Source organism: Echeneis naucrates, chromosome 23 (genome assembly GCF_900963305.1).
Source record: "Echeneis naucrates chromosome 23, fEcheNa1.1, whole genome shotgun sequence".
NCBI lineage: Eukaryota > Metazoa > Chordata > Actinopteri > Carangiformes > Echeneidae > Echeneis > Echeneis naucrates.
Genome location: NC_042533.1, coordinates 12,093,071 through 12,112,480, shown reverse-complemented (window position 1 = coordinate 12,112,480; position 19,410 = coordinate 12,093,071). Strand labels below are relative to the sequence as shown.

Genomic DNA, 19,410 nt, shown 5'->3' with positions numbered 1-19,410 from the left:
GAGCACTTTTCATACCTCCCCTCTTTAGCCTTAGTAGCAGCTCAAAGGATGCTGATGTCAGTCTCTCAGTCAGCCAGTTTTGGTGCAAACTGAAACATGTCCAGTACGTATTGTTAACCATTAACCTGTTCTTTCATTTAACTACTGTTTGGATTTCCATGACATTCTGTGCAAACATTTATTGTCCCCAAAAGATGGAAGCCTTTTGATCCTGATCTCCCAATTTTTCCTTCAGAGCCAACAGGTTGGCACTTGTCCTTTTCCCTGAAATCGTCATTAATGGACTGTAATTAAATTTGGTTCAGACATTTATGGTCCCCTGAGGAAGAAGTCCTCTGATGCTGGTGATGTCCAGAATGTTAATCCAGTGCAAATAAGGTTGACATTTGACCTTTAAATCAACATTGTCCTAAAACTATTTGATAGACTGTCATTAAATTTAATTCAGACTTTCATGGTCCCCTCAGGATTGTGTGACTGGATCACTTTTCACTTTGTGTAAAATATGACTTATTGCTCACAGCAGTAACAAGATTCGGATCAGCCTTGGCTAAATATGCTAATGAGGCTAACAACTCATTAGCATGCTAAACTCAGAACATGAATAAACTTAGAACATTACATCTGATCAGCAAGTAAAAATACCCAGGTTGACATTTTGACTCCAGCTAATTGAAAATTAGCTGCGGGTTGTTTATCATTGATTATCAATACGCTCAGACTAATATACTGAATATTAATATTACTTTTCTGGCTTCTATTGCCTGACACTTAGAATTTAATATTAAATAATTATTTGTGCAACAACTTCTACAGCATGTCGTGGGATCTCCTGCTGCAGCACATATATTAACATGGATGCATTGACACGCAATGTTCTTTGACCACTTTTTCCGCATCTTCCCAATTCTTTTCTTACAGTCAATTGTGTCGATAAATCAATTGGTTTTACAGCATCAGGAGAGGCGCAGTGTTTTTGCAGTCACTTCACAACCTGCTCCGGATGTTACTTTTAGTTCTCCATGCAATGCAGTGACCCGGCAAAGTCACACACCGCGTTGACTTTTCAGCAACATAGTCACTCATCACTGTCTCTGGCCCTCTGCCACCTCCTTAATGTTGTTGCAAAGAGAGAACCAAGAGGCTAAATAGTGTATCCTATAGATGTGTGAGTTGGTTTGCAGTCAGAAGCCATTACTGTAATCTCTGATATATAGTGCCGATAATGAATATGCTGCATCTTCTATTCACCACACTGAACTACATTTTAAGCATAAATCGTACTCTACAGCCTATTTTGTTATGAATAGTCAACATTTCTACAACTGTCCAGATTTAAAGGAACAATTTTATTCATTTATTTATTTATTTTTCCAGAACTGCCTTGTGTTGTGTAATGCTACGGGGCTAGGCTAATACAGACACAAATTGTAAAATGGCAGCTAAGAAAGAGTCTGTTGATTTCAGCATGAAAATGGAAACATGCTGTGAAATGTTTTCTCTCCGTCTGCTTCTACTGAGACGGGACAAACCAAAGAAGACAGCCATAACCATCATCACAATTACAACTCTGGAATCCACATATAAATTAAAAACCATTAAAACATGAAACTTCAAGTATGAAAAATTAAACCTCGCTACTCTCACCCTGTTTCAGATCTACCCAGCATTGGACAGTCATCCTGTGAACCTTGAACTGTGAACCCATGCATGTCCTGAGCGACCTCACAGAGTGGCTGCAGCAGCAGCAGAGACAAGCTGCTCAGTCGAGGAGTCACAGCCGAGTCACAGCCGAGTCACCACGAGGTGACCTCAATGCACTTCTCCCTGCAGACGCCACAATGAGACACCAGGCATTATCCAAACCCAGACCTCTCTTCCTCCCACTACCTGCTGGACTGATCCAGAGGTTCGATAGGTAAAAAGGATGCCCTTCTCTCAGAGACCCATACGTTTTTCACTGGCTGAACTTCACATAAGTAGGAGGAGCCAAATAACAAGCGATTTCACCTGTACCAGCTATAACAAACCTACGCTATCATTTTCAAAGACAGCAACATAAAGTCAGTCCTGCGTAACGTAACCCGTAAATTTATTTATATCTGAGTTTCACTAAAAGGCTTCTGATGAATCATTTCCATTTAAACAGCATCGACAGGATATTGATTCACAACAAACCGGCCCCCACATCACTACAATTCCACATCGTAACCTCCCCTTTTTACAGAGTGGACACCTCTCTGCATGGCGTCTGGTGCACATTGAATAGCAGCAATGAACCAGCTAATTACAGACAAAAAGGTCACTGCTGTTTGAATTCTTTAATTAAAAAAAAAAGGATGGGGGTTAGGGTTCAACCATCATGAGTGCGTGCAGGCAGCCATTCATGCTGAGGAGCATCTGTTGGGAGACAACATAGATGACTGGTCATGGTCTGGTCTCTGTGGGTCTGCCTTCTGATGGGCCGATGAATATTTCATGTTGATAAACAGACAATGCCTTTTTACAATATACTTCAAAATGACATAAAGGCACTCGTTAACATCAAATGTTAAGTTCTCTCACCATAGGTAGAGGCTCCGCCTAAATGACGACTAACACTCCCTCCTGCTAAAAATCATTTGCACCAGCTTTTCAGTGGAAAAAAGGGAATTGAAACGTCTGATCATGGCTGTAGAAAAGATGACTGCTGATAAATAACTATCTATCGTCACACGGGCCCATTTATCCACATCCTGTGCTTAAGGACTCTGATCGGACAGAGACAGAAGCTTTGGGAGGAGAGTGAGTTTATCAACCGAAGCAGCATGAAAACTAAACTGCTCTGCCATTTCTTTTAACATTTCAAGGAAGAAAAAGCTGATTCAAAACTTGTTGACTAGAAAAACATCCAATTCCCCTGGATCAGTTCAAAACTGTTACTAGCTCAAAGATTAAAATGTGGGGTTTTTTTTCTAATGTGCGTTTTCAGTACTAAGAGACAAACTTGTCTTTGAAAGTCACAGCAAATGTGTTCTGGTCATCTACACAGTCTCTAGTATGTTCGTGGCATCAATTGCCTGCACATGTCGATGCATTCTTGTTTGATGGTTGGTCTTTATGATATTGAATAAACTGCAGAATAAATTGTTAAATAGGGGGGAGCGAGCTGAGTGACTATTTCGCTCTGATTAACCAGGTGGACCTGGCTGCGTTCAGGGACACACCGGCTTTCTCTGTATCCGTTCTGACACCTGTCTCTGTATGCTGCCTTAACGATCCTGCAGCAACCCCCAGGTCACAATTATGAAATGGATTCCCCCCCCCCCCCCTCCCCCAACACCCCTCCCTTCTGTGGGCTGCAGAGACATGGCAGAGGGGAACCCCTGCACAAACCTGCCGAGCATCACCAATGAGATCAGATCAGACCAGACTAGCCCTGCACATCCACGGCCGCCGCTCAGCCCGGGTCTTATCCCGCGGACATGGAGCCAAACCAAGGAGGGGGAACCCCGGGAAAGACGAGGCTCGTTGTGAAGCAGCTCACCTCTCCAGACAGCGCAGCACTGACACGACCGACCACACGACAGCGCACAAAACGCGGGGAAGAAACGCGCTCATCCGCGCCAATCTTACCTGAGCGGTCGTCGGTAATTAGCTAGCGATTACCCGTCTTCTTCTTCTTCGTCTCCTCCTTGTGATGCTGCTGTTTCTTCTTCTGTGCCCAGGACCAGTCCTCCTCAGCCTCCCAGCCAAGCCCCCCCACTCTATCTCTATCTCTCTCTCTCTCTTCTCACAATGCATGCCGGGAATGTGAGGGTGTAGTTCATTCATGACCGCAGTGTATCCATGAAGCTCATTGGCCCAAAGGCTAATTAAGCATATTTCAGTAAAGGAAAGAAAATATAACATACATGCACAGATATTGAAAGGTTTTTTTTCTCCTTTGTGTGCAACTTAACGTTAGTATTTCAATCATATATTGTTTAAAAGTGCTCTCATCAATATTTTATATAACCATTGAATGAAAAGATGATGGATAATGTGAAAGGAGGCAGTCACTGATGAACCAACAGAGCCATCTCTCCCTGCTCTGCACTTTTCCCTTGGCTCTAAGCGTTCAGCCATCTCTCAGCTCATTGCTTTGGTTTTATGGTCCAAAATTCACTGTTCTTGTTCAGTCTCACTGCTCTGACCGGCCATGTTGCAGACAGTTGAAGCAGCTGTTTTCAGTGCTGATAGCTTCTTTCATCTTGTTCTGGTTTTTACTGCTTACAAATTTTCTTTCCTGCTGTGTTCGTGCAAGGAACAAACTATCTCTTTGGACTTTTCTGACTCTCGTTTAATTCAAGCTGTAATGAAACCAACAATGTGCCAACTGCTAGACACCAAACTACAGAAAAACCAAGTTAGTAGCTAGCTGGTGAAGCTTTTAGCTGCTGGAGATATTTTTCCCAGGACTTGGTGAAGACCAAAACAGAGCTAAAAGAGTAAATGATGATACTTGCATGTAGTGAACTCTGTGGAGGCAGCATATGACCTTTTACTGTCTTGTATGAGTCCAGTGTCATGTGACGTGGTGCTGACGACAGGTCCCCTTCCTCAGTTGTCATTTGACAGGCTCAAAAGTGGAACGGCCATTCTTCACTTTCCTCCTTCCATGTAACCAAAATGGCAGCTCTTGAGGGTCAAAGGTGTCCGATATTTTGCACTTTTTTTTTTTTTAACTGCGTTGAGTCAACCATGTAGTGACCTGCAGTTTGTTGTACCGCTCAATAGGAATGCGCTTATGCACTCAAAACAGTAGATGTCAGTATCTCTGTACGTGAAGTGAGACAACATGACGACACAAATGGTTCTGCATGTCCGCTGGATCTGTCAATATTTAACATTTGGGCCATAATGGTGGTCAGTGTTGTCCTTTGAGGTTTCTGCCTTACCCTAGTGGCCATTGAAAGAAAACACGTGGTGAGGCTGTTTTTCCAGGAAAACTGCACTCCCAACGTGAACTCTTAAGACCAAGTTATTAATGTAGAAATCACAAGTGGAAAGTGGAAAGATCTGTGGTATCTGTAAGGCTGCTATCAGTAGAGGTAAATATTTGATGATGACACTCGGGCGTGGGAGAACATATTGACCCGCAGCTGTCACTGATGAAACTGAGTGTAATATCATCACTAATCTCTTTTAACCCACAGTTATCTTATGTCCCAGTGTCTTTATTATAGTAAGAACATTCAAGCATAACCATGACCCTCACTGCCCCCTCCTTTCACTGACTGAGACAGCAGCATCATGAGCACAAAACTGGATTAAGAAATGTTTCCATTAATTCCTGGGTAACTGCAAATGACTACACTTTAATGAGAAAGTGTGGTCCAGCTTCAGGCTGTTTGGCAGCAGACACATCAAGAGATGCTGTGTTAGTAACTGATTAATTCCACGCATAATGTTACACTCCAGTATAATCCTTCAAAGTCAGAAAAACCAAGGCCAAACCAACTTTTGCATTTAGTTGTTTGGCTTCACCTTTTTTTCTCCTGTTGGTCCTTTAAAAGGATCTTGGCATAAACAACTCTCTGCTGTGAAAGCATTTATTGCCCCACTCCCTTTTTTGCGTCCATGCAACAGCTGTTGCATAGGTAACAATAAAATAATAATTTAAACAAGACCAGTCAACAGAAGAATAAAGCTAGCTCCTCTGTGAAGCTGTTCTCAGGCACTGCAGGATTTGAAGTAAATGATAATGACAATGAAAATTCAGATGGCATATTTTACCAAGGTCATCGTTTTCAATATGATTACCAGCATATTAACCTTTGCTAATTTTCACAAATGGTTTCAGTGTCTGGGGAGTCAAGGCATTCAAAGACATTACAATATTAGAAGTGAATCAAACACTTATTTTCAGTGTGTGTGAAAAAAAAGGTGTGCCATCAGCTAATTTTCCTCCATTGGCTTGATGTCAAATAGGAGGAGAGACTGCTCTCCCATGCCGCCTGAAATAAACAGACTGATTGGTTGAAAAATGCAGAAGTTAGCACACAACCTTGACAATTAGATGATGAAACAGGTGCTTATGGTAAGTCTGCTGACACAGCTCGTATTTAATTCAGCACAAGCATAACAGAAACTCAACAAAAGATTGTCCTGTAATCAGTCAAAGAAAGCTCTGACTCACTTTAAGCCACGCGGTGGTTTCGCTGCCTTAGGTGGAGCCACCATGACTCAGCAGAAACGTAACCACCTGAAGGGTTGCAGTGAGACAAAGGGGAGGGGGCAGTTTTGTTTTTTTTTTTATTCATACGTGTTTGCAATCCAGGAAAACCAGATTTTCCAACATAATGAAGCTGTGAAGCCCCTCCCCCCAGCTCTGGAGGATCAGCTCTGGCTACCAGGAAACAAATGCCAGGGCAAGACAGCAGTCACCATGGGCACGCATCAGACAGGAAGTGGCTGCTTAGGCTGGTTAATGTCAGTGGATATTTACTGTCACTGGGTGGGCTGTTGCATCCTGCAGAGCACAGCTGCATTTACCATAGGACAGCTCCATCTTAACGGGCCACAAATGCATAATGACGCATGGGAGACGGAAAACGGATGCAATGATAGTGACAGCTAAGTCCATTTTCACCATGGGAACAATCTTTTTGTAAGGCTGTTTCTCTTGTCTCCAAATCTCTCTTCCATATCGGACCTTGAATACACAACATACACAACAGAGGTCCCTCCCTGAGAAACTATCCAAAAGCAATACAAAATGTTCAAACCTAAAATAAAAGAATTAGCAGAATTTTATTGGGAGATACATTTCAGACAAAAAAAAATGTATAAAGTAAAAATATAAACTGGCTTGAATCCCAAATTAATTATTCAGCATCCCCAATATGTTGTTGTCTGACTACAACCTATAATAGCCTGAGGTCCTTTATGGAGCCCTTGTGTATATGATTATGAAAGGTCTGCAATGTAACTTGGTCAATGATTGGCTGTCACTGTTCTGTACTTTTCAAAGCAGTCAGCCAATCAGAAGAGAGGCCCTCTTTTACCATTCAATCGTCCTGTAAAACTACACTGTGGCATTTTTTTTTTTGTTTGTTTGTTTGTTTGTTTGTGTTTTTTTTGTTTTTTTTACTTTAATGTCCTGCTCAAGCGTTTGGCAGAGCACATTTTGATATTTTAATGTATTTTAATACCTTTACCATGAAATGTCATCTCAATCATTTGGTGGAGGCCTATATTTTAAAAATAAAATAAAATAAAATAAAAATGAGAAGAAATACATTTTCCATTGCTTTTTTCTTAGTGAGGATATTAAAGGGTTAAAACCAAATGTATTTCATTATGGATAAATTAAAAAATAGGAAGAGTGTCAAATGTTGAACCTCTAATTTGTAAATCCTTAAGAGGTGCAGCTTTAACTCTCAATTTTGGACTGACTTAAACCAAACCAGTTTTCTAGCGTTTGGGTTGGAATGATTGTACAAAAAACTTGTACACAAAATCAACCAGCAGTTTAACATTGAATTCTGAATGAACATCTTCACATGTACTAACACTAATTATAGTAAATCCATCACCAGCAGAAGAATCAGGCTTCATAACTTTGGTGGTCTTAACATGCATAGACATTGTAATTCCCAGTGCAGCTCATCAGGAAACACTACAGGAGGGGGGATGCTAGTTCAGGACCTGCAGGCCTAATGTCTGATGCCACAGAAAGCAGTAACAGCCATATTTCACGTCCTGCCTCATTTCACTAAAAGGCCCAACAGAACTGCTGGCAGTATTTTCAACTCATTTATGAGACAGACTGGAAGAGAGACGAGGCAACAGCAGTAACCAACACTGCTGTCTCCTGTAAAACCTGAGAGTCAAACCGGTTCATTTAAACATTCGTATTTATTGCACAAAACTAACACGGTTAACATCACAACTCTGCCAAAGCCAACATTTTCATTTGAGTAGAATTAAAGTGTCAGAAACATCAGAAAATCTGTGATTTAAATGATCAATAACAACTGATTAAACAGAATAAAACCATTTTCTTAACAGTATCATGGCTTGTTGTTTAAGGCTGAATAGAGATTTTGCCACCATCTACAGGTTATGAAATAATGACTGAATACTATATATTTGTTATTAAAGCAACTGCTCTAGTTTTCAAAATGGTATTATGATATATAAAATTTCCTGAGAAAATTTGTCAAGCAAGAATTTGCACCACCAGCTCTCAGTTAACTTTGAATATTTGTGCAACTGTAGTGGAGATACATTTTCTTTTGCTGACTTTCAGGAACTTCATACATTAGGAGGAAAGGACTACTTAACAGCACCTGGCTTTACTTAAGAAATGACACAGCTGTCCGATTTCTTTGGTGGAGGGGTCGGCGGGGAAGGTGGAGAAAATTGTCGTGGTGTATAGAATGATGCACTGGGTTGGTAGGAAGATGTGGTGGATTTGTACGAGGATGCACTGGGCTGGTACGAGGATGCGGTGGATTTGTACGAGGATGTACTGGGCTGGTACGAGGATGCGGTGGATTTGTACGAGGATGTACTGGGCTGGTACGAGGATGCGGTGGATTTGTACGAGGATGTAGTGGAGCTGAATGAGGATGCACTGGGCTGGTACGAGGATGTAGTGGAGCTGAATGAGGATGCATGGGGCTGGTATGATGGGGGGCGTGATACAGTAAGTCGGCCAGTCGCAATGGTGGGTTTGGGAGCCACTGCAGGTTTCGGTGCCGGTGCAGTCATACCATACGAGGAAACTAGTGGATGTTCGGCCTTGTACTTCAGCAGGTACTCAGGGTAGATCTGGTGCTTCTCAAACACAACAAAGATAGAGGGGTTTATGATGTCATCTACGCAGCTGTCATAGAAGTTGACGTCCCCGCCGTCCTTGGAGGGAGGTGTGCTGTAGCTGCTTGACCCCTTGGTGAAGTCTCCCACCAGCACCCGTGCGATGAACATGCATTTCACATTGGCGTCTTCAGTGTAGCTGTGGGAGTATTTGGCATCTCGGGCGAAGTAGCTGCCTAGATTAGGATACCAGAGAGCCAACATCTCATTAAAAAAATACAACTATAAACAAGTATAATATATTTTCGTTTAATAAACTGATTTGTATGGTTTGTGATTCATTAGATTTTCTTTCTTACTATGGAGGTGGTGGGGAAAGCAGGGCACAATGTTTAAGTGAACTGTCCCTTTAAATATTGTGTGCATGTTGACTACAACATGTAAGATTTTAGGATTGTTTTTACACAAAGCCTTGTTCACTCTTTCAGCAAAGTCAATTCCTTTTCATTTAAGAGCAACTGCACATCTCAGTCCAGTGAGCCATTGGTTCATCTCACCTCTGCCATACGCTGTTCCATGAACGCCACACAGTCTCCAGTCAAAGTTGTTTAGGCAAATGGCGTCGATGTGTTTAGAGTCGGTGCCGTGAAAAAGTTTTTTCTCACGAGAATAACACCCATTATTGTTGTTCTTCATCCGATTCTTCTGCCTTTGTTTAGGGAACAAAGATGTCAGAGAATTTAAATCAGGATAGCATTAAATCAAGGCCACAAGACTCAGTAACATAGTCATGATGTCAGTTTACTGACAGTTGGCAGTTATTTTTGGCACACAGTAATATCTATCAAGTTTGCTCAAGTTTGAGCTACTTGGTTCAATGAGGCTCATCTCACTGCTCATGAGGACGAATGTGTTATGTGTGCTCCACTTTAGCATTGATACAGTGGTGAATTTACAGAAATTGCAAAAAATTGCGTGAATGCCAAGTTCTTAGACCACGAAAATCCCAAACGTACCACTGAAAGACTTCCCAAAGAGATTTGTTCTGGATCCTCTCGATCTTGACAATGTCAAAGCCTTTCATGGTTTTACAGAAAAGACCTTCAATCTCCTTAAATTCATCTGAGGTACGCTGAAGGATCAACAGCTGGAAGACAACACAGAGAAAATATAATATTTATCATACCAACGATCTAACCACACCTTTATGGTGTTATTGATCAGTCATGTTTTTAGCCATCTAAATATTGAATTCAAGTCCAATATTCCCACAATTTTTTAACCTCTGTTTTTGGTCTCCACCAATCCCTGATTGGATGTTTGGTTCTTAAACTGCTAAGGCCAAGCCAACAGTTTCCACACTGTTATCATCTTGTGGATTGCAGGTTGCAGGAATATACATTTCTGGAGAACATTACAATTGTGTTAAATTAAGTAAATTATGTAAAAAAACAAAACAAAACATGAATGACGTAAATGACGTTATTCTGTCTTGTTGTGTCAACAGGAAAGGGACAGAATATAGAACAAGTAGCCAACACAGATTTTATTAGCCTTTTAATAAGTAAACCAACCATTGCACTGTTGCATGACTAATGAAGCTTTTAAGGCATTTCACACTTCCTGCTCAGCACAGACAACAAACAAATTAGAGTTAAAGGAGAGAGTGAATGGTGTTGGAAGGTCTGAATTGTCTGAATTCAAAGATAATTATGAATTTTTAAAGAGTAGATTCAGTTACAGATTTTATTCATATCAATTTCTTGAAAAGGCAATAAGCAACGAAGAGTAGCTTAAGTGACCACTTGGGAACGTTTACAAGCCAAAAGCATAACATTGAAAAACATGAGCATTAATGTAACAGATAGGAGAAGCATTTTTTAATAACTTATTTAAATTAATTTCTAAAAATATATAAAGACATCATTTGAACCAACTTCCAGATGATTGGAAAAAAAATCACCTCAGATATATCACAGAACATTTTAGAAACAATGACAACATTTGCATAGATAAATTTTGTGGGTTAATTTTCATTTATTCAGCATCAAGGAGAAATAAAATCCTTCTATCTGTATTTAATGAAATGACAAGAAACGTATTTTCAAATATAACATCAGCATAACAACTGGGAGAATCTCCTTTTGCACTAACAATTCTTTATTATTAAATCTAATATATTTAATTTAACAAGAGACACCTACAAGCATATAAAGGGCTTCAGTTTACAACAAAGAGGCAGAACAGGAAAAGAGTACGATATTAATTATCAGTGATGGCAATGTGTAATCAACTATATTACATTATGAGATGTGGAATAAATTAATTAAATCAAATGTTTTTTAGAATTTAATATGACGGAATACATCAGTTTAAAGATTAGAGGTCCAGACAGAAATTGTTGCTCTGGTTGTGTTTTCACTGTTAACTCTCTGTGAGTTAACACAGAGATCTTCTTTGACATCTTTCATAGCCGAATCAATGGCTAGATTTAGAACTGTACCAAACATTTTACTGTACGTTCATACTGATTATGCAGAGGACGTGTCCATTACAAATCAAAACTATCACTTGATGAATCATTGCTCGGACAGCTCTCCAGGACTTGTCAGTAAGTCACACTACATGGAGGAACAAAAGGAAAGAAACAGTCAATGCTGGAAATGCATTTATTTCCTGGTCAGATCTCCTGACAAATGCACTGATTCATTTCAGAATCAGAATCAGAAATCCTGTATTATTCCCCGGGGGGAAATAATAGAAGCTCATCTTCTATTACGTAAGAGGTTGTACAGTCTGATAGCAGTAGGAATGAATGATAGAGAACGAAAACAGTGAAAGAAAGATCCCCAATGAAACTGTATTTGACTGAGAAATGGATAACAACTGGTTAGGTTTAGAGAGATACACTTCACTGGATCCCAGACAAATATAGAACTGATTTTAAGATTCTTTTAGTTGTTTTTAAGCCTCTAAATGGGCTGGCCCTGGGATATTTTATTTGTTGTGACATTTCTCGAACATTCCACGTTTCTTTATTCAGAACTAGAGGAGACCAAGCCTTTGCAGCTGTGGCTCCCACTCTGTAGAACTTCTTACCCTTGGCCCTCTTTTAAGTCTCTTCTCTTTATTATATTTCATTCTAGTATGTATTATTGTATTGTTTTTTATGCTCTTTAATGTCTTACTGTATTTATTTTACTGTAAAGCACTCTGCTAGGCCCTTGGCTGTTTTGAAGGGTTGATATTGACATTGGTAATTGTTTGTAGGAGAAGATGAATGAAGTCATACATATATATATATATATATATATATTTGGTACAAAAACAATGTCATAATTAATAAAATGTACTTTTCTGGAGAAAGGAGAAAGAACAAAAAAAAAAAAAAAAGGCAATACATCAACATATCACCTCAAGAATCAATGACTCAAGTCACCACAGTCAGCTAATTTATGCTGTCCACATTATAATTATTAGCATTATCATTGTAATACAATGTTTGGACAGCTTTGATTAGAAATGGACAGTTGTAAAGTACAGTACAGGCCAAAAGTTTGGACACACTTTCCTATTCATTTCAATGTGTGTCCAAACCTTTGGCCTGTACTGTATATTTTTTGATTTCTTCTTTTGCCATCAAATCAAACCGAGATGACAAAAATTATGAGGTGATACAGACCATCTCACCCAGTTAGTTTCACTAGTAAGTTAGTTAATGCACTTTGAAGGTGTAATGTATTCACTGTACCTGGTATCCTTTGTCTGGGGCCTGTGTCTTATCCCAGTGGTCAGGCAGAAGGTAAAGAGCTTGAAACGGAGGCCTCCTGGAGACAAAAAACAAAAGGTTAGTTTTACTGCGACTCCACAGACGAACTGAGGAAGAAAGACCAACATATTTAGTTTTGCCGTACCTCCCTTTCTTTGACTTAACTTCGGCTGCAGACACAAACCTGGGCCGTCTCCGCACAAGTCTCTTAGTGCCATAATGCTTATTTGTTTGTATCATGTCTGAGGTAACAAAAAAAGACATCATTATAACTTCATTTATTTTTTACATGTCAACAGATCATTTGCATTCATTTCGCTCACCTTGGAAACTGAGTGAATATGACTGTGAACCGGCGGTGAACTCCACCACGTCTTTGTCATTGTCCAGAAACTTCTGCTCCAGTTTAGTGCTGTCAGTGTCTGCTGCTTTGTGTCCCCCACCCTGGAAACCAACAGAAATACACCTGTGAACACTGCCACCCATTAGCAGCTGCTGGGTTTGGTATGAAAAGATCAATGCCTCCAAAACTATAAACTATAAACATATCAAATGTTCGTTTCTATCAAAAACAAAGATTGACTGGCTGTGGCCCGACTAAAAAGCCGCTTATCTCTCCAATCAGAGGTTTTATTCTGCACATTTATTTGGCTTAAATTTGGGGAATGATGTGAATATGAAACTCGATACATTTAATCTGACATGGAACAACGCTGACATTTTTTTCTAACTTCAAATACTATTCTCTTGAGAGGAGTAAACCTGGAGGACAAACCCCAACCCTGAAACGGCTTTAGTGTGTGTGTGTGTGCATTAATTGCATTAAAACGTGATTATTTTCATTAATTGTTATTATTATTTATTCAACAGTCTAACATGAATATGCCAAGTTCAAAGTCATGTTGTATTGTGAGATGCCCAGCCACAAGGCGCCCACTAGTGGCACTCATGTTGTGTCGGCCCTAAGCCCAGATAAATGAAGGGTTGTGTCAGGAAGGGCATCTGGCATAAAACTGTAGCGTAATAAATCATGCAAGTCACAAGATGCTGACTTGCTGTGGCGACCCAAAATTGGGAGAAGCCCAAAAAAAAAAAAAAATCAAGTATCCTCAGAATGCAGTAGAAGAAGCTGCAGTCTCTCAAGGACTGGTGGGTTTGCTTGAATGCACGTTGTCAGTTCAGTGCATGTTCCGTGGACCATCAGTGGGAAATTCAGTCCTCTTCGATGCGTGTTTTAAAATCCCGGCCCTTTACACTCTGTTTTTGTGGAGCGGTGTCAGAGTCCACATAGAGCACAGCCAGTGGTTCTCAGATAAATCAGTATTACATAAGAGGACCACTCATACATGATCATTTTTGCTGCAGCCTTACCTCTGTCTTAGCATGAAAAAGCAGAATTGTTACCACGGTAGCATTGAGGGCCACAGTGTCATAGGCGGAGGTAAAAGGCCATTTTTAGCTCAATGAGATTTGCCTGGCAATGTCAGATCTTCCCTGATGTTGTGTCTGACCCACTTCATAGTGCTCCAATAGCTTTGAGATTTCTCTCCTTTGAAAACTAGCAGACTGATGATCCAGACTAGTATATGCAAAAGAAAGGGCAGACAATGGCAGATTGAATTTTCGTTGTCAATCACTGACCTGTTTTCACTAGAGCTCCAGAGAGAAGCCCGAGGTGTGAAAACTAAACTGCTGCATCACTTATAGGTTATAGCGCCGCGATCTGGACCCAGACTGTGGTCCACCTATTGGTGACACCAGATAACATTATGCACTTCGCCAGAAATGAATTCTTCTTCACTGCTCTAAAGAAGTTGCTGCAAAGTGCAAGTTCTTTCGCAGACTACTCATCTAGAGCAGTGCAGAAGAATTGAGTTATGAGGACTGGACTTTAATCTTTGGTAACAGCTGATTTTTTACGACTTTGGTCTGGAGGAATTGTTTACTGGCCTTTTCCCTGACCCTGTGAATCAATGATTTGGCAAAGAACGCTGGTGTTCTCTCACAAATTAACACAACTAAAACTGACAAAGATACTTACGGCTGAAGCATATATGGTCCAATTTCCACACTCATCCTCCCAGTACCAGAGCCACTCGGTGGTGTGGATGAATGTCGGCTCGACCAGTGAGTTAATGGTAGAGAGTCGTCGAACTTTGCTCCCCCTATAGGTCATCGTTTCAAAGTGCACAGGTGGGGTCGTAGTACTACGGACAGCAAAATTAGCAGTTTATTCACTCAGTTCATTTGCGTTATAATAGAAGTAAAATAAAAACCTCAGGTGTTTTTCCCTCGAAATATTTAAAGCATTAAAATAGATTGAAGCTAAAGCTAAATGAAATGATCAGCTGGAGACAGTATGAAATTAGACCTTTAACAGTAGTATCGTCATTGAATTACAGATTCCTATGAATGTTAAGCGCACCTGTACATGTTTGCGGGGTCACAGTAGTCCTTCTCAATTGTCTCATTATCAGCCAAGGTTGTCCACTGATCACCCTCCTTGACCTCCCACCTGTACGGCATCTTGTCATGAACTTTATAGCATTTGTCTAAGGACACATTCACATATTATCAGTGACCAATCAAACTGATGAGACTTTGACTATCAATTGCACAGAATGAGTCTAATTCGTTTTTGTATGTTGATTGCTGATAGCTTACCATCATGTTTACAATGTCCCTTTATGAAATACATGCAGATCTCTGTTTTATCTAAAAACAAAAAACAAAAACAAGGATGAAGTGCAGCATAAAGCTTTTGTTTTGTTTCGATTTGTGACGGCTTTATTTAGTTGCGTGGTTTACCTCTGCGGTACTTTTGTTTGTTGTTTGCTCCATCATCGTTGCAGTCGCCAGCAGAAGTTAGGTCAACAACAGAACGGCTTTTTCCTAGCAATCTGTTTCCCCTGTTGCCTCGGTTGCCCCGGTTACCACCTATACCTCTGGCAGCTTCTGAGGTTTCATTCTGTTTCTGACCATCTTCACTAGTCCCATCAATGTCATACTGCTTAGTGTCACTTATGTCTCCTGCAGTATAGAGATCCAAGTCATCAAAGTCGCTTAAGAGGTCACTCATGGAACAAGTTCGTTCCAATTGATCAGAGTCACCCTGGTTCCCTCTGTTGCCTCTGTTTCCCCTACTGCCTCTGTTTCCCCGGTTACCCCTGCTGCCCCTGTTTCCTCTGTTGCCCCTGCCCCTGTTGCCTCTGTTCCCCCTGTTGCCCATGTTTCCCCTGTTGCCCATGTTTCCCCTGTTGCCCATGTTTTCCCTGTTGTCAGAGAACCTTAAAGCCACTTTATTTGCGTATACAGTTTTCAAGGAGTTGATGATGCTTTCAGGTAGCTCTCTTTCCTGCAAGACTCTTAGTGGCTGTGGTGCTTTAAAGTCATGAGACTTGGAGCAGCTGCAGTCATGGTACAAGAACTTCTCACAGATGTGCAGTCTTTTGCAACCGTCTTGTTCCTTACACCGGCCAAACTCTTCATGACCATTGTTGTAATCATAACATATCTGGCAAAGGAAGGAAAAGATGATTACAATCAAACAAAGCAACAAGGAGTAAAGGTTAGAAAACAGTGACTTCATATTTCCAATTAGTAACTCCTTTCCAATGAAAAATAAAGATGACTTCAAGCTAAACCCGAGTCTTGATGAATGATTTACTATAAAACATAAGTTCTATGAACAAGGGTTTAAAAAATACTCAACATGTGCTGTTATTCTAAAAACTCACCTTGCACATGTTGACTTACCGGAGGCAGGAGTGTGTTGTCGCTCTGCAGCAGCAGTGTGCACAGATCTTCCCTGGACAGACTCTCCAGTCCATGTTCTTCCAGTAGCACTTGGTTGTGGTTCATGCTCAGCTCATGGGAGAAGTTGCATCCTCCCCTGCCATGAAAGCACAAAACACAAAGTAAAAAGTTCGTTCATATATGCTTGCTCCGGAAAAGAAAAGATATCTGTATTTCTAAAAGTTTTGCAAAACCTGCGGCTGAATGGCAATGCTTTAAAACACCAAACCTGAAAAGGAAATATTGGTCAAGAACATAGATATAGGATCAGATTTAAACTAATTGTAGGGCCAGTCAGAAAGATGCACTGACATGCATTCCTGACTCATGCAAAACTCAGCAGGCTGAGTAGGCTAAAGGTCACTGCTAGCACTGAGCAACACTCTCACTGAACACGTTTGACAGTAAACAGAAAACTCCAATTAATGCTACTTCACTGCACCTATTTTTTCTCCCGCTTTCTTTCATGATGAATTACATTTGTTAAATGACCTGTTATGAGTTGTCACTTTAGATGGCAACTCAGCATTTAACTGCCTTAGGAAAATAATGATTGGTGGCCGGGGGTGGGAGGTTAATTAGTTCAATCCGATGCCTGTGAAGTGACCTTTGACCCAACACCTCATCACTGTGAGATCTGTGACCTACTGAAGGAGATCATATTAAATCAAATACAGCAACGTTATCTTGGATTTCAATATTTCACACTTTGTACCTTTGGCAACACGGAGACACAGTGAACTCACAACTGGCCAGCTAAACGAAACTGTTGAAATGTTTGGTTTCGGGAACTATAATAATTTACTTTCTTGTTCGTTTCTCAGTATGTACACACTGATACCTATTAATGTTTTTATGTAGCTGCTTGGCTTCATTTAGCTTAACTTAGTGTGAAAGCCAGTGACATACATGACTTACATTTTAGTGTGTTTAGTTAGCACACCATAAACATTATGGCGTTACTGACCTTTAGAGGTGCTGGAAAGGCAGATTTCGATACCATGTTAGTTTTTTCCTTTTGTTTCAAGTCTCTGGACTTAGCTGACCTGGGAAAACTAGCATCCTGACAGTGGCATTGTATAAAGGCTGGCTCACCAAATCTATCAACAACACGAGAGTTATTTTTTTAAATACACCCAACAGACAAAATGACTACAATAATTACTGTCAACAGGATAAATGACGGACTTCCTCGAAAGCCCCTGAACGCACCGCGTCGAGGCCTTGAGATCACATACACAACGATCTAACTGACGACAAAAACACGACACTAAAGAAAACAAATAAACCTGCAGGCTTTATTTTTTTAAAACACAGCCAAGAAGTGGTGATAACGTGAGTTCCAACATTAGATGTTTCTTTTAAAGACGGTACATATATATGCGGGGCCCCGGGCCCATCAGACGGGCTCCTCAGCACCGAAACACGACTCACCTGAACATAACACACATTTACCTCATCCGGCTGAACCGGCAGGACCCGCTGAAGAGGAAACTTTTACACAAGTGCAGCGCCCCGCAGGCCCCATCGCACAGCCTGAGCCTGCACAGCCTCAGCCGGGTTCGGATCACCACCTTCGGCTGCCCGTACGGACAACAGGACACAAACTTCTGTCGGTCACCGAGGATCTTCGCCAGGTTGGCGCAGTCCCCGGAGCAGAAATTAAAGAGCAGGTCTTCGGTGTTCACGGAGCCTTGGTTGGCGCAAATGGACTGCAAGATGACCGATTCCGTCATTTTCCCCCTTGTCCCTTCACTTCCGCGGAAAAAACAGCGGCCGATCGGTGACTGCCGTGCGCACAGGAGGAGGAGACGCTAAGTATCATTTCTGGCAAATCGGAAACCGAAAGTGAAGGCTGATCCGCCGGACGTGAGGCTGCGAGGACGCCGCTCTCCGCTGGGGGGCGTCACCGTGTCGTGCCACCTCCAGCCCGGAGCCTCCACCTCTGCTCTCCCATCCGCACCCACGATTCAGCTCAGGCAAACACGGAGCTAATCTCATTTTACTCCCATTCATTTATTTTAATAGGAGTGGTTGTTACGGAAAAGTCGACGGACGGGGATTAAATTATTACTTTTTAAAAAGAAGGAAAATAACATTACCAAAAAAAAAAAAAAGAAAAAAAATGTAAAATGTAGGGCCGTAGTCACAAAATGAACTTCATTTAAAAATGAAAAACCATCCAGTATCAGAAAAGTAATTTTACATTTATTCATACTCTTGTATTGAAATGCTTTCTTTATTTCTCTTTGACTTGTTAAAAGTCAGTTTGTCTCACTTTTCTCTCAAGGTGTTGCACTCTTTAAAAGACTGTGACATAAAAGTCCCAATAAGAAGAGTGATGTTTCCATAAATGTCACCTGTGTTATTATCAGAAGTCTCTGTATATATTAAGATGTATCTTTACAACATATGTGTATACATACATTAATGCAAGAGTCTTCAACGTTTTCCAAGCCAAGGACCCCCAAAGTGATGGAGAGATGGAGCGGGGACCCCCTGCTTATATATACTGTGTATAAAATAGTATTTTCTAGAAACCGGTCCTATAGCGCCATGTATAATGTACCTGTGTATAATACACAGGTTCATATTCATGTTTTTATTTTGAACATGCAAGGCACAGTAGGCCACTACCATTTATGACTATTTATGATCACTATCATGAAATCTCCCATAAATATATTTTACATCACAGTTAGAGCCTTGATTCTTTCCCCCCTAATCCCCAAGACCATGAAGAACAGCTGTAATACATTTAAAAAGAACTTGTTTAATTTTCTGGGATGTGAATATATCGATATGATGAAATTTTACATAGCATGTATTGCACACCTGATAGTTAATTTATGTTATATGCAGGTTTAACACAACATTAATATTAAGTTTTATTATGATTTCTTGCCAATTTCTCAAAAATTGTAGTGTCTGTCTTCCCTGTCTTCCCACTGTGGTAAAGGGGTCTCAGACTTTGCACCATACTGTAAATGATAACAGCAGCATAACAATAACAACTGACATTGCACTGGGAAGATGTATATTTATGTGACATCTGTTTACAA

General features: G+C 40.7%; 2 protein-coding genes across 2 annotated transcripts in view; both read right to left on the bottom strand.

Annotated features, from left to right (window-relative positions):
- syn3 (synapsin III) overlaps window positions 1-3,736 on the bottom strand; it is an 89,881-nt gene extending 86,145 nt beyond the window's left edge. Inside the window, exon 1 of the mRNA XM_029494881.1 lies at window positions 3,616-3,736. The gene's annotated coding sequence lies outside the window, so the exon portion shown is untranslated. The remainder of the gene's footprint in view (window positions 1-3,615) is intronic.
- Window positions 3,737-7,409: 3,673 nt separating this feature from the next.
- LOC115036991 (protein mono-ADP-ribosyltransferase PARP12) lies at window positions 7,410-18,178 on the bottom strand. Its single transcript, XM_029495438.1, has 12 exons — window positions 17,804-18,178; window positions 16,310-16,445; window positions 15,362-16,067; window positions 15,218-15,268; window positions 14,979-15,105; window positions 14,595-14,760; window positions 12,877-12,997; window positions 12,699-12,795; window positions 12,536-12,611; window positions 9,801-9,931; window positions 9,342-9,493; window positions 7,410-9,020 (listed from the first exon to the last, which is right to left on the bottom strand). Exons 1-12 carry the CDS (start codon window positions 18,082-18,084, stop codon window positions 8,326-8,328), a joined length of 2,739 nt encoding a protein of 912 aa, XP_029351298.1. The 5' UTR covers window positions 18,085-18,178; the 3' UTR covers window positions 7,410-8,325.
- Between the last annotated feature and the right edge of the window lie 1,232 nt (window positions 18,179-19,410).